Source organism: Lissotriton vulgaris, chromosome 12 (genome assembly GCF_964263255.1).
Source record: "Lissotriton vulgaris chromosome 12, aLisVul1.2, whole genome shotgun sequence".
Lineage (NCBI taxonomy): Eukaryota > Metazoa > Chordata > Amphibia > Caudata > Salamandridae > Lissotriton > Lissotriton vulgaris.
Genome location: NC_141700.1, coordinates 29,413,861 through 29,433,808, shown reverse-complemented (window position 1 = coordinate 29,433,808; position 19,948 = coordinate 29,413,861). Strand labels below are relative to the sequence as shown.

General features: G+C 50.2%; 1 protein-coding gene across 3 annotated transcripts in view; it reads left to right on the top strand.

The window, feature by feature from the left end:
- NCAN (neurocan) overlaps window positions 1-19,948 on the top strand; it is a 400,988-nt gene that overhangs the window by 326,278 nt on the left and 54,762 nt on the right. For all 3 annotated transcript variants that reach the window (XM_086946853.1, XM_086946852.1, XM_086946854.1), the window contains exon 11: window positions 14,185-14,301. In XM_086946853.1, coding sequence (XP_086802979.1) covers window positions 14,185-14,301 — 117 coding nt within the window. The remainder of the gene's footprint in view (window positions 1-14,184; window positions 14,302-19,948) is intronic.

The window sequence follows — 19,948 nt, the reverse complement described above, 5'->3', positions numbered from 1 at the left end:
TCCGCCAGTAATATTTGACCACCACTCCTTGTCGGGCTGGTTTCTGGTTTTTGAGCCCGTATTCCAATCGAATCTGTGACAGAGAGATGTGTTGTGGAATTGAAAACAGATTTGAAAACAGATTCTTAAAGAGACTCGACTGGGCTTGGTTTAAAGCGGCTGCATCTTTTGTAGTCATCAGTTCTGACCCGTAAGATATAGTTGGAATGAATTTTGCTGCAATTACCTTTAACAGGTGACCCGTTGAGCAGTCTTTTAACTTCCTCTCTAGAATTTTAAAGGCGTAGTGGAGTTGTTTTGCCTTTTTTTTCTCTTGGTTCAGCTGGTTGTTAAAGTTGAGGTTATGTTCAAGTTGAAACCCAAGGTATTTGTATGAATTCACCTGGGATATTGGTTTGCCATCTAGATTCCAGATGAATTTACCTTTTGACCCTGCTTTCTGATGTTTGGAAAAACATAGCACCTTAGTTTTCTTGTGATTTATTGTTAATTGGGCTGTGATCATGTATGCTCCTAGTTGGGCCATTGATCGCTGCAGGCCTATCGGTGTTTGAGATAGAAGAACAATGTCGTCTGCCTATTGGAGGCTAGTGATTGGCGTGTTGCCCAATTTATGGGGGTCAGTTTGAACTTGTTGGAGATGTTTCTCAAGGTCAGCAGTATAGATGTTAAAAAGGCAGGGGGCCAACACACACCCCTGTTTTAATCCATTTTTTGTTGGAATCTTGCTCGTTATACTGCTCTCGTCTCCTTTCTTTACTTGTACCCACATGTTTGAGTAAAGGTTTATTATCGCCACCAGAAGTTTGGTTGGTAACCCCCAATTTTGCATTTTGGCCCATAACCTTGCTCTTGGTACTTTATCGAACGCTGCTTTAAGGTCGATGAAGCACGCATGCAGAGTCTGTGATTTTGCGTGTGCTTGTTTCGCTAGAAGAGTAACCGCTGAGATGTTTGTAAGGGTGCCCGTTCCAGCCCGAAATCCGGTTTGTGTATTTGGCATCAGATTTGCACGGCTCACCCATTCTTCTAGATCTGCCAGCAGGTTCGAAGCATAAATCTTAGCCTCAACGTCAATTAGTGCAATCATTCTATAATTGCCGGGGTCCGAGCGTGAACCTGATTTATATATAGGGTTTAAGATGCTTCCTCGCCAGGAGTCGGGGATTGTGCTTGATGTTGGCACGTGTGTGAAGAGCGGAGTAAGGATATAACTGACCAGAATGAGGGGTCGTGCCGGAATAAAGCGTTTGGCAAACCGTTCGGCCCTGGAGATCCTTCATGCCTTACGTTTTTTATGATGTTTAGGACCTGCTCTTGTGAGATCTCCAGGATGAAATCAGGGCGTTCTGACTTTACTATGTCATGGGATATTCCTACATTAGAGACTCCGTAATTTGCAATGTCAGTAGGTGGAATGGCGTTGTATGTATGTTCGATGTGTGCTCTCCAGGCATCCTCCATTATTTCTGAGTTATAATGGTGTTTCTTGCCATTTGATATCTGGTTAATGACTTCTCAGAAGCGCTTGGAGTCTCTTTGTTTGGTGGCAAGATGGAGTTTTGCCCAAAGCAGTTCACTATAGTTTTCCTTAGCCACCTTGATGTCCCTTATTAGATTTTTTCTTCATTTTGATATTAGGGAGAGAATGCCCTGTGAAGGTTTTGAACCTCGAGTTCGTAGTTGTCTTAAATGTTTATTCAGTTGTTTTTTTTGTTTCCTTGAGGTATTATTAAACCACGCTGACTCCGCTGACCTTCCTACTTTGCGGCCGGTGCCTTTTCTTGTGAATTCCTTATTTAGATCATGTGCGAAGGATACCCAGGCCGTTATACATCATGGTTAAACTTTAAAGCTTTCTAGACGAGCAGTGCATATGGCCATGATATCACCTATATTTTCCCTTTTCCAAGTTAGTCTTTCAGATTGTAGCATTGTGTTTGTTGGGACATTGCTTTATCTGGTATTGGATTTGCTGTGCTTATATGCAAGGAGAAGGTTTTGAGGATAGTGGTCGCTTTCTGTCCTTTCTATTATTTGAAAATTTGAGATGTGTGAGAGGATGTTGTGATCTGTTGGTGTATAATCAATGGTAGATCCTGTTTTTTGCGTGACCCTGGTGTATGCTGGGAGACACCCCGGCGAGACTTGTCTGTTCAATATGCACATAGACTGTTCCTCCATCAGGGATGTGCATCTGTTACTGTGTGTATCACCTCGTTTGCTAGGTCGAGTGTGGCCTGTTGATCTTTCATTGCGGCCTTGTAGTAGATTCATATTGAAATCTCCTGACAGTATGATGTTGGCCTGAGGGTGGACACGTTTGAGGGTAGCCAGTGTTGCAGATAAGGTCTCGATACATGATCTCTTTTGTTTCGGTTATGGGTGGATGTAGACATTCAATATTAGCAGGCTAAAAGAGGGTGCGGCCTCTAGTTTGAGACATAACATCCAAGCTGACATAACATCCAAGCTACAGAAACTTGCCATGAGGTGTATGTAGAGACAAAGATGGAAAGGCCCCCTTTTGCTCTTCTGTGTTTCGATTCTCTTTTTGCCGGAATTAGATATTTTTTATATCCCACCATTGGTGAAGGGTTTATCTGCCACGTCTCTTGAAAAAGAAGGTCATACTGTTGAATGAATTCCATGAAGTCGGGATCTTCTGGTTTTGTGCTTAGGCCATTGACGTTCCAGGAACAAATGATGCGGTCGTTGTCTGGTTTTGTTCCTCTGGTTAAATCTAAGCATGCCATTCTGTCGATGGCTCCGGTTATGTTTGTCTGCCTATGACCTGTATGCTTGTTTGCTTCAGGGTGAGCAAACGCAATGGTGATTTTCCTTCCAGTTTGGACTGTGCTCTTTGTTGTGCTGTGTCCATCCGGGCCTTTCGCACCTCTCAGCATACTCTCTGGTGGGTTTAATAGTTGTAGCCGACTCGGGTAATGGGGGAGACTGATTTTTTATTTCTATGCCCCATTTTGCAAATGACTCCTGCTTCCGCCAGATCAGCTCGATGGTAGAATTATCAGAGAAAGTTGCTGTGGTAATATTGTGACCGGTTGGGTTGGGATTACGTTTAAACTCTATGCTTTCTAGGTTTCTGGTGTTGATGTGACTCAAGGAAGGGAGTGCTTTAAATAGTTTTAGTAATACACTTCTGTTAAGAATATTGTGGGTTCCCCTTGAGACGTAGTGGGGGATAAAATCCAACTTTTTATAGTCAATGATGAGGTCAGGCGAGACCGGCCACTGTTCGATTTCCACACTGTTTCCGATTTGTTTCTCCTCCGTGATTTGTCCTGGAGTGATCGGGCCATGATTATGAACATTTTGATCATTAGATGTACTATTTTGGTTGTATGTGTTGTTATACTTTACAGTTGTTGCTGCGCCACTTCCCCTACGGTGATTGTTTGTTATTTTATGATTGATCCTTACCTCGTCGTCGCCCTCCTTGTGTGGGATGGCATCCTTTGCACTGGTTGAGATGACTTCTGACGTGTTAAGACCATTTGTGGTGGTGGGTTTAATGGTTTGTGTGGCCTGGGTTGATGAGTGCTGTTTCTTTTCTTTTTTTTTAGGCTTGAATATGCTGTATTCTTTTGGTGACTGCGAGTGTCCTGTTATGGGTTCGAATTGACTTATTGAGATAGAGATCTTGTTAGTGGATGGGGAAGTTTCAACCTCTAGGCTGACACCCTCAACGTTTGTTGATATTGTCTCAACTTCACTTTGAGTCGCGTCTTGCTTCTTCGTTGTGCTGTTTGCATTCTGTCCCTGTCTTTGTTTTTTCCCATTTCTGGCCTTTCTCAAGCATTTTCTTTCCCGCTTGGATAGTGGGGCTATTATTTTTGGTGACTTGGGACTATGATCAGTTGATGGAGTGGCCAGGGGGCCTGGGTTGCTTAAGACTACTGTTGGTGGTGATTTATTAATATTTCCCGGTGTTTGGGCTAGGTTGGACTCCAGTGCTTTTACATTTTGCTCCTTGAGGGGGCTAGGACAAGCCGGATCCTTTTCCCTAAGTGTTTCTTTCATTTTGTTGACCGGTGGGTTGGTCTTGAATGCGGTGTCCCTTGAAACCCCCAATAATTCAGACATTAAACCTGGAACTACAGCTAATTGATCTATTATTTAAGTGCAGTGGCAATGACATATTTGAAAAGTAGTTTCTCGGTCTTGCTGCACCCTCGTGATCATGTCGCTGAAGTTTTGCAACTTTTGTTCAACACCCTGTACGTGGATAGCTAAGATGTATAAGAGATCCACTTGGGTGTCTAACTTGTCGGCGTGATAGATCATAGCTTTACCGATGGTGTCCAGGGTATTTAACAAGTGCGTCCAGACTATTGTCGGTGGCGATCTGGCTTTCTACTCCTGTACTAATTGGAGGTCCGGAGACAATACATTCAGTGAATCCGAAACCTCACTTGGTTTTTCCCTTTTTTGTGAATACGGCACAGTGGGGGAATTTTCAATGTTTTTAAAATTGAAGGACGTGTCATCATATTTGTTAGAAAATGGGAGATCCTGGCCACTTCTATACACTGTTGCCAATAGGTGATGAGGCGTAGTGTGTTGGTATTGCTTCTTGTTGTTTATTTCAACAGGGTCCTTGTCGTCTATAGGCGTAGGTATACGTTTGTTTCCAAATGGACTGAGGATGTTTAAACTCGTCTCATGTGTTGGAACTGCCTCATTGCTGCAGTGGCGGCTAAGTGCTGTTTGTTTTTCCTGCTGCAAATGAGATTCTGAAATGGGTGGATGATAATGATAGTGTATTAATGCCTCCGTGGCTTTAGTTTTGTGGCTTTGTCCCCTTTCTAGAGGAGTTTTGGTTGTGTAGAGTCGCGAGTCTTGGGCTTCACTGTTTGTCGCATTTTGGTGGCCTGGTCCCGTTTCCCGAAATTCCTCTATTTCGTGATTTTGGCTCTTGCTGCTGCTTCTCTCCCAGAGAGACTTTGTGGCGACTTCACTTTGAGTGTCGGTGGTATCTTTGCTGATTTTGTAATATTCAGGGCATTCGAGTTCAGTCTGATCCTGTTTACTCTTGATGGTTTTTGTCGCCACTTTTAAGAAATCAGTGATCAGCGCCCGTTTACTGCTATTCGGGCATGAATGATGCCTGGAAGGTGCCGGTGGAGTACCTTTCTTACCACCTTCAAGAGCTACGTGTGGGGCCGACTCAATTAATTTTTTGCTGGTGATAGGCTTGTTGCTTGTCTTTGCAGGGGTCACTGCGCTGATGAAACTCCAAACGTGTACTGCTTGTCGCAGTTTATTTGCGTTGGCTCTGTTTGGTTCGCTCCTCCCTGCAAGGAGCCAAGTGGGCTGCTGGTTTCCTCCGCGGTCAATGCCAGGGTGCCTTCCTTTTCCCCTTCCTTTTTGGAGTTAGCTAACAAATGTTTGTCTTTTTTCTCCCCCCTCCTCTTGTCCTTCCAGACCTCATAGTGAGTTTGTTGCTTTTTCACCTAGTGATCCGGGATTGTGTGCTTGGTCAGAGTCTCTTGGGGAGGGGTTTGCTTGACGAGTTTTGGTGTTTGGGTCGCTTGCCGGAGCTTCCTGCAGCTTCCAGCGGCTCCCGCGGTACAGGAACTCTGTACCTGCCCCACTAACTCAGCTCTTTAAAGTGCTGAGGAAGGTTTTCCTGAGTAGATGGGGAGTGAGATTAGGAAAGTCCAGTGCTCACCTCACCACGCACCTCAGCACTTTGGTTATCACTTAACCCCTTCGATGCTCATGACGAGCTGAGCTCGTCATGAACAATGGGAATAAATCGTGGCCAGCACAGGAGGGGAAACCATCAGCAATGATGGTGTTAAGGTGTCCTGGTTGGGGCTCTGATAGGGATTCTCAAAAATTGGTCTTTCCGTCCACTGGTCTGACTGCCTTGATTCCTGATGGCTGTGCCACCTGCCCGTGGAGCAAGATGGCGAAGCAAAGTGGAGCGGTGCTGGAGCGAACAGTGGGGCTGGAGCCGGGCGTGAGCTTGATCGGCATGGCCTCCTCGGCGTCTCCCTGCTCGCGGCAGTTGGCGAACGGTAAAACGAGGATCTGGATCAGCCTGGGGTCGGTTGGACTCTGTGTGTTTCTCTGCGTGGCTGCTCGATGCGTTCTCTATTCACCTGGCTTGACCTGGCAGGAAGTTCTTCTGTTATTTCTTGGCACATTAAGTTAGACGTTCGCGCGTGCATGGCAAGCAAAAGCAACATGGAAGCTCGGCTCGTTTTGGGGTCGAGGGTCCAAGTGGACCTCGAGCTGAGCCAGGCCTCTGGCTCAAGCTTTCAGTGGCTCGCACACCTCTAGTGCGTTTACAGAAGAGCTTAAAGTCCTATTCTACCAATCTACTCACTCATGTATTCATTTTTTTTTGTTATATAGCGGTGACCTAGTCATCAGGCAAAGAGCGCTTACAGGTAACGAAGCATGGGAAAAGTAACACATAACCAGTGAAACATAGATTCCTGATACAGACACATTGGGGGGGAAATGACATTTGAGTCAGCCAGGAGAAAATAAAATCTGAAGAGAGGAGTTTTTAGGTCTTTCTGGAGAGCAAGAAGGTACGATGCAGTCCAACGACACTCTCTGATTGTCGGTGGTGATCTGGCTTTCTCCTCCTGTAATAATTGGAGGTCCGGAGACAGTAAATTCAGTGAATCCGGAATCTCACTTGGTTTTTCCCTTTTTTGTGAATACGGCACAGTGGGGGAATTTTCAACGTTTTTAAAATTGAAGGACGTGTCATCATATTGGTTAGAAAATGGGAGATCCTGGCCACTTCTATACACTGTTGCCAATAAGTGATGGGGCGTAGTGTGTTGGTATTGCTTCTTGTTGTTTATTTCAACATGGTCCTTGTCGTCTATAGGCGTAGGTACATGTTTGTTTCCAAATGGAATGAGGATGTTTAAACTTGTCTCATGTGTTGGAACTGCCTCATTGCTGCAGTGGCGGCTAAGTGCTGTAAATGAGATTCTGAAATGGGTGGATGATAATGATAGTGTATTGATGCCTCCGTGGCTTTAGTTTTGTGGCTTTGTCCCCTTTCTAGAGGAGTTTTGGTTGTGTAGAATCGCGAGTCTTGGGCTTCACTGTTTGTCGCATTTTGGTGGCTTGGTCCCGTTTCCCGAAATTCCTCTATTTCGTGATTTTGGCTCTTGCTGCTGCTTCTCTCCCAGAGAGACTTTGTGGTGACTTCACTTTGAGTGTCGGTGGTATCTTTGCTGATTTTGTAATATTCAGGGCATTCGAGTTCAGTCTGATCCTGTTTAGTCTTGATGGTTTTTGTCGCCACATTTAAGAAATCAGTGATCAGCGCCCGTTTACTGCTATTCGGGCATGAATGATGCCTGGAAGGTGCTGGTGGAGTACCTTTCTTACCACCTTCAAGAGCTACGTGTGGGGCCCACTCAAATTTTTTGCTGGTGATAGGCTTGGTGCTTGTCTTTGCAGGGGTCACTGCGCTGATGAAACTCCAAAAGTGTACTGCTTGTCGCAGTTTATTTGCGTTGGCTCTGTTTGGATCGCTCCTCCCTGCAAGGAGCCAAGTGGGCTGCTGGTTTCCTCCGCGGTCAACGCTGGGATGTCTTACTTTTCCCCTTCCTTTTTGGAGTTAGGTAATAAATGTTTGTCTTTTTTCTCCCCCTCCTCTTGTCCTTCCAGACCTCATAGTGAGTTTGTTGCCTTTTCACCTGGTGATCCGGGATTGTGTGCTTGGTCAGAGTCTCTTGGGGCGGGGTTTGCTTGACGAGTTTTGGTGTTTGGGTCGCTTGCCGGAGCTTCCTGCAGCTTCCAGTGGCTCCCGCGGTACAGGAACTCCTTACCTGCTCCACTAACACAGCTCTTTAAAGTGCTGAGGAAGGTTTTCCTGAGTGAGATGGGGAGTGAGATGAGGAAAGTCCAGTGCTCACCTCACCACGCACCTCAGCACTTTGGTTATCACTTAGAGAGTCCTGGTTGGGGCTCTGATAGTGATTCTCAAATCTCAAAAATTGGTCTTTCCGTCTACCTGTCTGACTGCCTTGATTCCTGATGGCTGTGCCACCTGGCTGGTGGAGCAAGATGGCGGAGCAATAGTGGCTAGGGAAGGCTGCCTCACAACTCCTCAGCTCCACAACTCCTCCCAGCGCCTCTCTCCGAGGGTGCAAACCAGAAGGGGGGCCGAGGCAGAGATTTCCAGTCTGTTGTTTGTTCACTCCTGCTACCCCCAGTTGGTCCTGTAATCTCACCTCAGTTCGCAATGAGGTGTGGGGTGGGGGACGGCAAGCTGGGGGTACTGCTGCTGCAGCTAGGACCCTCGTTGTCCTCACTACGACTATTGCGGCTGCTGAAAACACCTCACATTCCGGGCGCCGCTGCCGCTGCTGTGGGTGCTGCACAACACTGTAATGTTCTGTGGCAAGGTCACCTGCACCTGGGACCGGGGTCCTCGGCCGATGACACATGCAGCGCGATCAAGGATGGGAGCAGGAGCGTCCAAGCATCCGGAACGGCCAAGGCGGGCACGCCCACTTGCGTTCGGTCCGCTGGGTGGGCACAGCTACGGGCTGGACCGGACCAGACCGCAATCCAGCTGCCCCCGGGGAAGGAGCCCGGTGCCGGAGCGAAAAGTGGGGCTGGAGCTCGATGGCCGCGGCCTCCTCGGCGTCTCCCTGCTCGCCGCAGTTGGCGAACGGTAAAACGAGGATCTGGATCAGCCTGGGGTCGGTTGGACTCTGTGTGTTTCCCTGCGAGGCTGCTCGATGCGTTCTCTATTCCCCTGGCTTGACCTGGCAGGAGGTTCTTGTGTTACTTCTTGGCACATTAAGTTAGACGTTAGCGCGTGCATGCAAGCAAAAGCAACATGGAAGCTCAGCTCGTTTTGGGCTCGAGGGTCCTAGTGGACCTCGAGCTGAGCCCGGCCTCTGGCTCGAGCTTTCAGTGGCTCGCACACCTTTAGTGCGTTTACAGAAGAGCTTAAAGTCCTATTCTACCAATCTACTCACTCATGTATTCATTTTTTTTTTATATAGCGGGGATCTAGTCATCAGGCAACGAGCGCTTACAGGTAACGAAGTATGGGAAAAGTAACACATAACCAGTGAAACATAGATTCCTGATACAGACACATTGGGGGGGGGGAAATGACATTTGAGTCAGCCGGGAGAAAATCAAATCTGAAGACAGGAGTTTTTAGGTCTTTCTGGAGAGCAAGAAGGTACGATGCAGTCCAACGACACTCTCTGATTGGCCAAAAGACTGCCCTGGCAGACCTCAGAGAGACGGGCATATGGAGTGGTAATCATGGACTGGGAGCCATTTGTCAGACTGAAATGGCATTCGGTTTATTTTCTAACGTCGTGGGTGCACAGACTCGATCCCAGGAGTGTGAATTGAGCATCATAATCCGCCATTAAATCCAGCTGTACAACTCTTTCATTCAATCAATCAATCATCAATCATAACATTTGTATAGCGCACTACTCACCTGGCAGGGTCTCAAGGCGCTTGGGGGAAGGGGTCCGCTATTGCTTGAACAGCCAGGTCTTGAGTTGTCTCCTGAAGGCGAGATGGTCCTGGGTCAGCCGAAGATGGATAGGGAGGGAGTTCCAAGTCTTGGCCGCCAGGTAGGAGAAGGATCTACCTCCGGCGGTGGCTCTTCGGATGCGTGGTACGGCGGCGAGGGCAAGGCATGTGGAATGTAGCTGGCGGCTGGGCGTGTAGAAGGTCAAACGGTCGTTGAGGTACGTGGGGCCTAGGTCGTGGAGAGACTTGTGTGCGTGGGTGAGGAGCCTGAACGTGATCCTCTTGCTGACGGGGAGCCATTGCAGGTCCTTCAGGTGGCCGGAGATGTGGCTGCGTCGGGGGATGTCCAGGATGAGTCGGGCGGAGGCGTTCTGGATGCGTTGGAGTCTTTTCTGTAGCTTGGCTGTGGTTCCGGCGTAGAGGGTGTTTCCGTAGTCCAGTCGGCTGGTGACGAGTGCATGGGTGACCGTCTTCCTGGTTTCGGTCGGGATCCATCGGAAGATCTTGCGGAGCATGCGTAGGGTGTTGAAGCATGATGAGGAGACGGAGTTGACTTGTCTGGTCATTGAGAGGGAGGAGTCCAGGATGAAGCCTAGGTTGCGTGCGTGGTCTGTTGGCTTGGGAGTGGCGCCCAGGGCGGGGGGCCACCAGGAGTCGTCCCAGGCGGAGGGTGATGGTCCCAGGACGAGCTACTTCCGTCTTGTCTGAGTTCAGTTTCAGGCGGCTGTTCTTCATCCACTCGGCGACGTCTTTCATCCCTTCGTGTAGACTCGTTCTGGCGGTGGCGGGGTCTCTGGTGAGGGAGAGGATCAGTTGGGTGTCGTCGGCGTAGGAGATGATGTTGAGGTTGTGCTGGCGTGCGATGGCTGCAAGAGGTCTCATGTAGACGTTGAAGAGGGTGGGGCTGAGTGATGATCCTTGCGGTACGCCGCAGATGACTTAGGTTGCCTCGGATGGAAACGGGGGGAGGCGGACTCTCTGTGTTCTTCCGGTGAGGAACGAGGGGATCCACTCTAGTGCCTTCTCTTGGATGCCGATGTTGCTGAGGCGTTGAACTAGGGTGCGGTGGCAGACAGTGTTGAACGCTGCATAGAGGTCCATGAGGATAAGGGCCGCTGTTTCTCCGTTGTCGAGTAGGGTTCTGATGTCGTCGGTGGCTGCGATGAGGGCGGTCTCGGTGCTGTGGTTGGCTCGGAAGCCGGACTGCGAGGGGTCGAGGGATCCGTTCGTCTCGAGGAAGGCTGCAAGCTGTCTGTTGACGGTCTTCTCGATGACTTTGGCTGGAAAAGGGAGGAGCGAGATGGGTCGGAAGTTCTTGAGGTCGGTGGGGTCAGCTGTTGGTTTCTTCAGTAGGGCGTTGAGCTCGGCATGCTTCCAGCTCTCCGGGAAGGTGGCGGTGTTGAAGGAGGTGTTGATGACGTCCCGGAGTTGGGGTGCGATGATGGAGTCGGCCTTGTTGAAGACGTGGTGGGGGCAGGGGTCGGTTGGAGATCCAGAGTGGATGGTGTTCATCGTGTGGGCTGTGTCTTCGGTGGTCACCGTGGTCCAGGTGCGGAGGGTGACGGTGGGGGGCGTTGGTTCGACGGTTGGGTGCGTGGATGGTTCACTGAAGCTGTTGTGGATGTCGGCGATCTTGCGGTGGAAGAATGAGGCAAGAGAGTCGCAGAGATCTTGTGAAGGGTTGATGTCGTTGTTGCCGGTGCTGGGGTTGGAGAACTCCTTGACGATGCTGAAGAGTTCCTTGCTGTCGTGGGCGTGGTTGTCCAGTCGTTCCTTCAGAGATTTCTTCTTGGTGGTGCGGATGAGCTGGTGGTGCTTGCGGGTGGCGTGTTTGAGGTCTGACATGTTGTCAGTGGTCTGGTCGAGGAGCCAGGTTTTCTCGAGGGTGCAGCAGTTTTTCTTGGAATCCTTGAGTTCGTCGGTGAACCAGGAAGCTTTCTTGCTTCTGGGTCTACTGGGAGGGTTCTTCAGTGGCACGAGGTCGTCAGCGCAGGCGGTCAGCCACTTCGTGAAGTTGCGTGCTGCTTCGGTGGGGTCCGTTGTGCTAGCGGGTGGGTTCTGGCTGAGGGAGGTGGTGAGCTGCTCGGCGGTGATCTTGCTCCAGTTTCTGCGAGGAGCCTGTTGCGGGTGGTGGTGGGTCGTGGTTCTTCTGAAGCTGAAGTGGACGCAACTGTGGTCGGTCCAGTGAAGTCCGGTGGAGTGGCTGAAGGTAATGTGCTTGCTGGATGAGAAGACTGGATCAAACGTGTGGCCGGCGTAGTGGGTGGGGGTGTTGACCAGTTGCTTGAGTCCGAGGTTGGCGAGGTTGTCCAGCAGGGCGGAAGTGTTGCGGTCCTTGTTGTTCTCCAGGTGGAAGTTGAGGTCCCCTAGGAGGATGTAGTCAGCGGAGCGGAGGGCGTGCGGTCTGATGAAGTCCGTGATGTCTTCGCTGAATTGTGTACGTGGTCCCGGGGGTCTGTATACGAGGGTGCCTCTGAGGGTCGTCTTTGGGTCGGTGTGTATCTGGAAGTGGAGGTGCTCGGCGGCGGCGAAGGTGTCGTTGGAGTCGGTCATGACGCGGATGGTGTTCTTGTGTACAATGGCGATGCCTCCTCCAATCTGGTTGACGCGGTCTCTCCGGGTGATCTTGTATCCGTCTGGGATGGTGATGGCGATGTCGGGTGCGGAGGAGGCGTTCATCCAGGTTTCTGTGAGGAAGGCGACGTCAGGCGAGGTAGTGTCGAGTAGGTTCCAAAGTTCGATGGCGTGTCTGTGGATGGAGCGGGTGTTGAGCAGGATGCACTTGAGGTTGTTGGTGCTCGGCTTGGTGGCTGCGGTGCAGGTCTGGATGCAGGTGAACTTGCAGGCTTGGCAGGTGAAGGGTCCGTGGGTGCGTCTCGGAGTGGCTCAATGGCAGGCTCTTGTTCGGTCGGGTTTGAGTGCGATGAGGGTTGCGGCGTCATAGGTCCGTCGTGTGGGCTGGCATCGTTGGGGACCAGGGGTCCTGGCGCTGAGCGCGGTCCAGGCGCGGACGGGCGCAGACGGGCTTGCCTTTAGCGTGCCTTCGGCGCACAATCGGCGCGCCCCCTGCGCGTGGGAGTGGGCGACATAAGTAAAGAGCCGGGAGGGCGGGTCAGCTGCGTGACGGCGAATGGGCGGCGGGGCCGCAGGCAGGCAGAGGCGGAAAAGTATCGGCGAGCGGCCGGCTCTGCGGTGGCTGGGTCGCTTCTGGAAGGCAGTCGGCATCAGCAGGAGCAGGAGGGGGCGACCAGGCCTAGGGTAGGCGCAGTGGTCACTCCTTTTCATTCTATAGCATTGTTTGTGTATTTATAGAGCGCTTTATACTCCTGATAAGGCGTCGAGGCGCATTGTTAGTGCAGCTAGAAGGCTGCATGGTGTAAGAGGGCTTGGCTGGAATTGTAACGTGGCCGCGTCATGAAGGCGCGAGGCCCATTTCTAATAAACTGTATTTTGTGTGGACACCTTGACATTTCTTTGCATTTATTTATTTGAAAAGTTTTATAAAGCACGAACACGACAAAACAGGGTATCGGAGCGCTGTACATCGTCGCCTGCTTGTTTCAGCTAGAGCGGGAAGATATAATCGAAATCAGTGTAAACTGTCAGGTACTAAGGACCTAAACATCTTTCATTTTAGAGAGAGAGAGAACAAGCACTTTTCTGGAGCAAACAGGTACTCTTAATTGTGAGTAGCTGCACTTTTATAGTGCCATTAAAAGCACTGTGGGTGTCCAGGAGCTTCATACTCCTTTTTACATTACAGTCGTGATATGTAAGGCCTCGCTCGAGTCCTGCCCAAAAGTGACAAACCTGGTATAAAAGTTTGTTGCATCCAGTTTTGAAATTAAACCCATGGAAGTATCAACTCCAATTGTGAACCGTGAAAGGTTGTGGTGGACAGTTTCCTCTAGGGCCTAAGTGTCCTACAAAATAGTGTTATAAGGGTAAACCTATTTGCAAAAACAGTTGCACAGAGCGTTTCTGCGCCTTATTCTCATTCAAAACTGCGTAATGTGTCATCGGGTACAAAAACTGATGCAAATAACTTACTATACTCTTTTTTAGCCTCCAGCTTTGTCTTTAATTTGATTTAATTTGCGGGTTTCTAACGCGCTAGAATCGACTCCCGAAGGAGTATCTCTGCGCAATAGACCGCTGGGGAACCCTCCTGGCTTTCCCTGTGAGATGGTCCCTACTGGGTATCTCCAAGGTGAAACCAGGCATCCCCGGCGTATGTGGGGGGCCGTTGTGGAGATGAGGCAAGCTAATGCCCAGAGTTGCCGAGTGTGATCCCTGGTTAGAGTAGGCACTGAGGTGAGAATTATCAAGTCCGCTGACCCTGGTCCACGACCCTGCCGCGTCGGGAATTGAACCCTGGTCCCGGGCTGTCCTCTGCTCCCGGGTCTGCCGCCTCTAACCAGTGAGCCACACCACTCCACTTTGCCCTTACACTGTGTCTGTCCCAGATCTGTGAATTCTGTTACTGCTTTCTGCCCCCAACACCCCTACTGGAAGGTTGAATGTTGTATAGAACAGCACTGTCACAATGAGATGAGGAACAGTCCATGTCGCAGAGAGGGGTGGCTGTCTGCTCTTACATGCTGCATCTCAACCATGCAAGCTTCAGTCACATATGACTCACAGTCAACTCATACCTGTCTTTTCTCTCTACAGCTGCCTTGGACCCCTGCCAGAACAACCCCTGCCTGCACGGTGGGGTCTGCGTGTCTCACGACAACATGTACAGCTGCCGCTGCGAGCTGGGCTTCAAAGGAGAGAACTGTGAGATTGGTAAGAATGTGTGACCAGCACTGCAGGCTGGGGTACCCTATGTGAGCTGACATGAGCCTGGCGCAGGGTAATGCTGACCAAGGGGGTTGTATTGATGAGTGTATACGTGGGATTTATAGGGCACACACATGGAGACAAAGAGGGGGTACAGGATCCCAACGCAGGCATATCTGTCAACCTCTTGACTCAAAAATGTGGGTGAAGTCAGGCGTTTAAGAGGGTAACCCCATTAAACTGAATGGAGAACCAACACTTTTATCAGTGGGTATTGTGGGTTTGAAAAGTGGGTGACTCCGTGTTGCAAGGTGTTAGGATTATGTGAAGTGGCTGATGGGCCTTATCGTGTAAAAGTAATGCAGTACACAACGGTTTAACCCTTGGCATCACTATCTCGGTTCTGGTAGAGTGGCACAGAGCAGTCAGGCGTACTTCGAGGAACATGTGTTCAGCATTCACGTTACTAGCATTAACAATAAGTGACACGACTCGAAAGAAACCTTGACCCCAATTTATAAAAGTAGACTGTATTTTCGTATAAATATAGGCACCAAAATAAACTTTTTTCCTAAATACAACAGGAGTTGTGGGTTTTTGAACTATCCAAAACTAAACAGGGGCGGGCGATGAACTCCGCTCGGCCGGCTGAGTTCACAGAGTTTTGCCCACTCCGCGTTCCGCTTGGAGCACGGAGCTCGTCAAAAACTCCGCCATCCGCTGCGTGGCGGAGTTTACCAGCGCTCGCAGCTCCATGCTGACAATAAATTAACTGAGATTAAGAAATAGACCAGCCTCAAGCGTCCTGCCGCTCCTGCGCAGGCTTTGTCGCCATGGAAACTCTTGAAAGAGTGTGTGCTCCAGTACACTCATCACTTCCGGCCATGGTGCGGAATTCAATAGTGTCATCCGGACACAGGTGTTTTTTAAAAAAAATATATCAAGTTTGCAGCCTCCAGGCCTAGGAGGCACGGGGAGGGGGTGGGCTGAACTGAGATAGGATATGAGAGGAGTTAAGCAGAGAAGGAAAGAGTTTAAATCTTCCCAGCCGGCACACCCCAGCAGAAAGCAGTTGAAGAACTTTTAGTTAGGAAAGGGATTTGTCTGATCTTGCAATCTCAGGAGCCCAGCAGCGAAAGGAGCTGCGTGCAACACGTTAATCTTGCGGCCTTGGTGGGGAGGAAGTGATTGGCTTACAATAACACAGTGAGCTGCATCGATTGGAAAATATTACAGCCCTCTCTGGACTAAGCGACCAGCCTGCTGCCCGTAGTAACCATCCTGAGGTTCTCCGTGACCCCTCTGCAGCTTTCATTGATCTCTTTGCAGAGTGCAGGCTTTAGGGCAACCAGCACTTGGTATGCTCACTCGAGAGCCTGCTCAGCCCACGGTGACTTCCCTGTTCCCTTGAGGGGCAGCCAAGTTGGGCCTCGCCATGCCCCTCAGGAGCGTAGTCTTCCAATGAACTACCTACAGACCTTTGCGCCCCAGTGCCTCCTCAGTCCGGGAAGCCCTCTGGAGGGCGCCTTAAGTGTATGCTGCTGGGGGATGGGGAGGTGGGCAAGACCACCCTGCTGTCCGCTAAACCACCAACTGCTACCCCACCCGCTACATCCCCACCGCCTTCAACAACTTCTCAGGTAAGGGGCGGCTTGTGTATTTTTGGAGATAAGTTTGGGGGAAATTCGGGGGTAGATAAGCTAGGACTCAATGCAAATGCACCCAATCCTTTCTATGCACACTAAGCAGTTCCACATAGGAGGGCCTGTTCTCACCTGGAGACCGAGAGTTTGGCATTGTCGTTGCACAACCTTTGTGTCTGGCGCCACTCATGTGAACATGATGATTCGGCCAAAAGATGAGATTTGGGATGCTTCAGCTTTTCACTCCAGACCGCGAGCTGGTTTGGCTGTGCCGACAGTTTGCAAGTTTTGTAAGATTGCTGGTCTCTTTTCTCTTCGAAAGTCTTAGTCTACTCAGGAAGGAGCAATCTCTGACGCTGAGGTTGCCAACTCCGCCCACTCGTGGAACTTGGCGGAATCCACTGAGTTTTTCAGTAATTTCACAGAATTCCGCTGTATGAAACTCCGCGAGCTCCGCCGAGGCATAAAAATAAATGCAATAAATCTTTCAAACTGGTCCCATGGAAGTCAGTGGGGAAAAAGACAGGTGACACTCAGTCCTTTGCAGGGTGGCATCAAACGAACCCTCTTGTGGATAGCACCAAGCGGGTCCCTAGGCCGAGTTCCAACAGTCGTTACTGCGTTGCCTTGCCCAGGGTGGTACGGTGCAGAGTTAACTTGGCTGTCCTTGGTACTGAACGGGATCTGTCACACTTGAAACACTTGACAAAACCACTCTTGGAGATGGAGTGCCACTCTACCCTTGGAGGGTAGAAGCCTTTGGGGTCCTAGGACCCGGGTTCAACAGCTGGATATCTTCTAACTTGCATGGGGGCTCTGGATGCATAGGAAGCTGGCAGCTGTCAATCACCAGGGCAGGTCACGCCAAAGATGCTTTACCACACACTCGACGACTCCAACTTTCGGATGCAGGAACACAGCAGCGGGGTCATTGATGGCATTGGTTGCTGTTGCTGTGAGCGGCTCTTGGGCTGGATGTCAACAGGAGTTGAGAAGTGCTTGAAACTTGGTGAAACCTTAGCCACCACTCTGGGCCTGCAGGACACCCCTTCTCTTTAAGCTCCCTCTTGACAGGCCCAGTGGGTTGCAATTCTTGTCATGCAGCACGTCGATTTTCCTGCAGCTTGCAAGGTACTGGTCCCACCAGTCCACTTCGGTTTCCAGTGTCCACTGGAGTCCCTCTTCTTGGGAGCAACAAGCTTTTGCCACAGACACCCCTCACACAGTTCCAATATATGGTCTCCTCAGGGCACTTAAGTGTCCTATCATCGCACGGCGGCAGAGTCCACGGGCTTGTTGTCAGTGACGGCATCTTCTTTGTACCTCTTCTCGGACTCAAAGTCAGAGCAGAGGTTCCGGTGCCTGGGGAGCCCCTTAAATACTAGTTTAGAGGGTGTTAATGGCGTGAGTACTAGTGGCCAATGGGCTACTGGTCTCTGTGGCTAACCCGCCCCTGAGGTGACAACATCCTTTGAGTGTACGTCACCTTTCTACTCAGAGTATATTTCAGGATCTGCCAACATGGCAGAAGCCTTCCTTGGCTGTATAGACCTCCTAGCTCACCTTAAAAGTGTGGCTAGCCATTTGGGGGTGTATCCCTTCTGACTACCTAATTGTCCCACCTGTCGGGCTCGACAGGGCGGGAAGAGTTTTGTCCTCCACTGAGGGGTTACGTATAAAGGGCAGTGAAGCCTTTGAGGCTCATCACCTTGATTACTCTTTCACTAGCCATCCTGGGAGGGCGAGGTGTGACCTCCATCCTGCCCAGGTCCTTTGTCTCCCTTCCTGTTGACATTCTAGACAGAGAGCAGACTCTTGTCTTGGTGGCAGATGGCTCAGGGAGCGCGCCCAGGCACTGGTTCACTGTATCCTAGGGCCGCCCACTCAGGGTGGCACCCCCTGTGCATGCTAGCTCACCCTCCACACGAGAATCGTGTTGATGGTGAAAAAGCACAGTGTTTGACACCAAACACAACACAATTCGGTCGTTCCATACTGGGGTTGGCTGTTTCGAGTTTCCTCGGTAGCCAACCCATGTACTCTATGGACAGCTGGTCACTTGCTGTAAAACCTGGCTTTACAGGGTTACTGTAGGGATATATATGTATAGACATACATATCCACACCTTTAATATAATGCACTCTACCTCCTGGGCCTAGGAGGACAACTTTAGGAGTGACTCACTTCCATTAAGGCAGTGGTGTGGCTCTGCCGCACATGGTGTGTGCAGAGTCCCTCTCGAGCGGACGGGCGGCTCGTGTCTACGGTGGCGTTTACTTTGTCAGGCGGGTGAACAGAGGTAGAAAGAGTTCGTTTCTGGCGATCCACTTACCAAACATGACACTTTATCAGCCTGGCCAAGGGAGGACATGCTTCTGGCTCACCTTTGCTACTACTGTGGCCAATCCCCAAGTGTCCAATCCCTCCTCCTACTCTTCGGGGTCGGTCTGTGTCGTTATTATAAGGAATCCGCCATTGCAAACTTTTTGTTTCCTAACGGTGTCTGCTCCCTTCAGAGATTGGGCCAACCACCTCCACCCATTGCTGTGTCCGTCTCACTCACCGCTGGCCCTTTCCAGGTGTATTAATAACAATGGCAGTGCAGAAACTGTCGCTTAAGCAGTGCTTCATTTGTAAAAGAACAAGTGCTTCGAAGCCCACGGCCGGCGCTATTGCAGGTCGAGGTGCAGAATTCCAAATCTGCGCAGTCTTAAACCCACCTCTTCCTTCTTTCTTCACCACCAGACGCTCCCTGCCCTTTTGCTTCATGCTAGTTGCAGGTTCTTTTTCATCTCTGCTTTCTCCTTTGTCACTGTGTTTCAAACTCTTATGAACAAGGTTGGATTGGGATTGAAAATCGGCCCGGGCACGCAAAAAAAAAATCGGCCCACATTTGAATAATGCCTTTCCTCAAATAATAATAATAAAGGGGTTTGTAGAGCGCATGGTGACGCCTCCCGGCGTATCCCCGCGCTATGACTGCTTCGGCGTAATCTTCTAATCATGTAATCCTATAAAAAAAAAAAAGAAAAGCAGCGGGGGTGGAGGGATGTGGGGGGCGGTTCGGGGAGAGAATGGGGGTAAAAAATAATTTACACATTAGTTTACACTGCTGAAATACACTTGGAAACAAGTGAGGCCACTTCTGCTCCGGCCCCCTGCCCTCACTCAGTATGCACATGTTAATGGGCCGGCCCAGCGAGAGAAAGGGAGTGATACCTCTGCCTATTGCTAAACAGGAGGTAACGAGCACCCATCTGCCTATAGAAAGGCCACCCAGACACCCACTGGGCCGCTGGATGTTCGAACAATAGAGACAGCGCCCAAATCTGCCCCCAGACTGCTCAAAAAAGCAGCCCACAACAGGGACTCGGACACCGGTCCCTCGGGCATTGCCCGAATGCCCGCGTTACCAATTCGATGCTGCTTATAAAGGAAATAAGCGCCGTCCCTAAAAATGAGTGCCGTTGGACCATTCCTGCAACCACCGGCTCAAATTAAGCACTAGTCTTAGGCACTTTTATTAGTGCTTAACTATAATTTAAAACTACCCCTTCTGGTGACCTGCCCCCAAATGAAAGCTCCTTCCTGATTGGTCATTCCTCTCCACTGAATGTTCCCAGCCCCAGTGCATTGTGGGAATGATATTAGGGACCATCAGCTTCACATTATCCGGCCCCTTAGCCACTCAGCAGCAAATAGTATTGTTAAGCGGCTAGAGGTGAACGAAGGGGTCAACCAGTGATGTCATCAGCCATCTGAGTGTGATGTCACTTCTGCTCTCCCCTGTATTTTCGTACACCAATGCCCAGGGCTTTAAGTGGGATGAAAAAACTGGGGGGGGGGTCTCTCGAAGGGGCGTGGCCAGTGTCATTAGGGGCGTGGCTTTAAAATACTTTAGCTAAAAATCTGTGCTTAGCACAGTGTGCCGCTTGACTTGTATTTTGCTGTTTCTGTCATTGCATCCTGATATGTGATTCAACAAGTAACATCAGACCTACAACAAGTC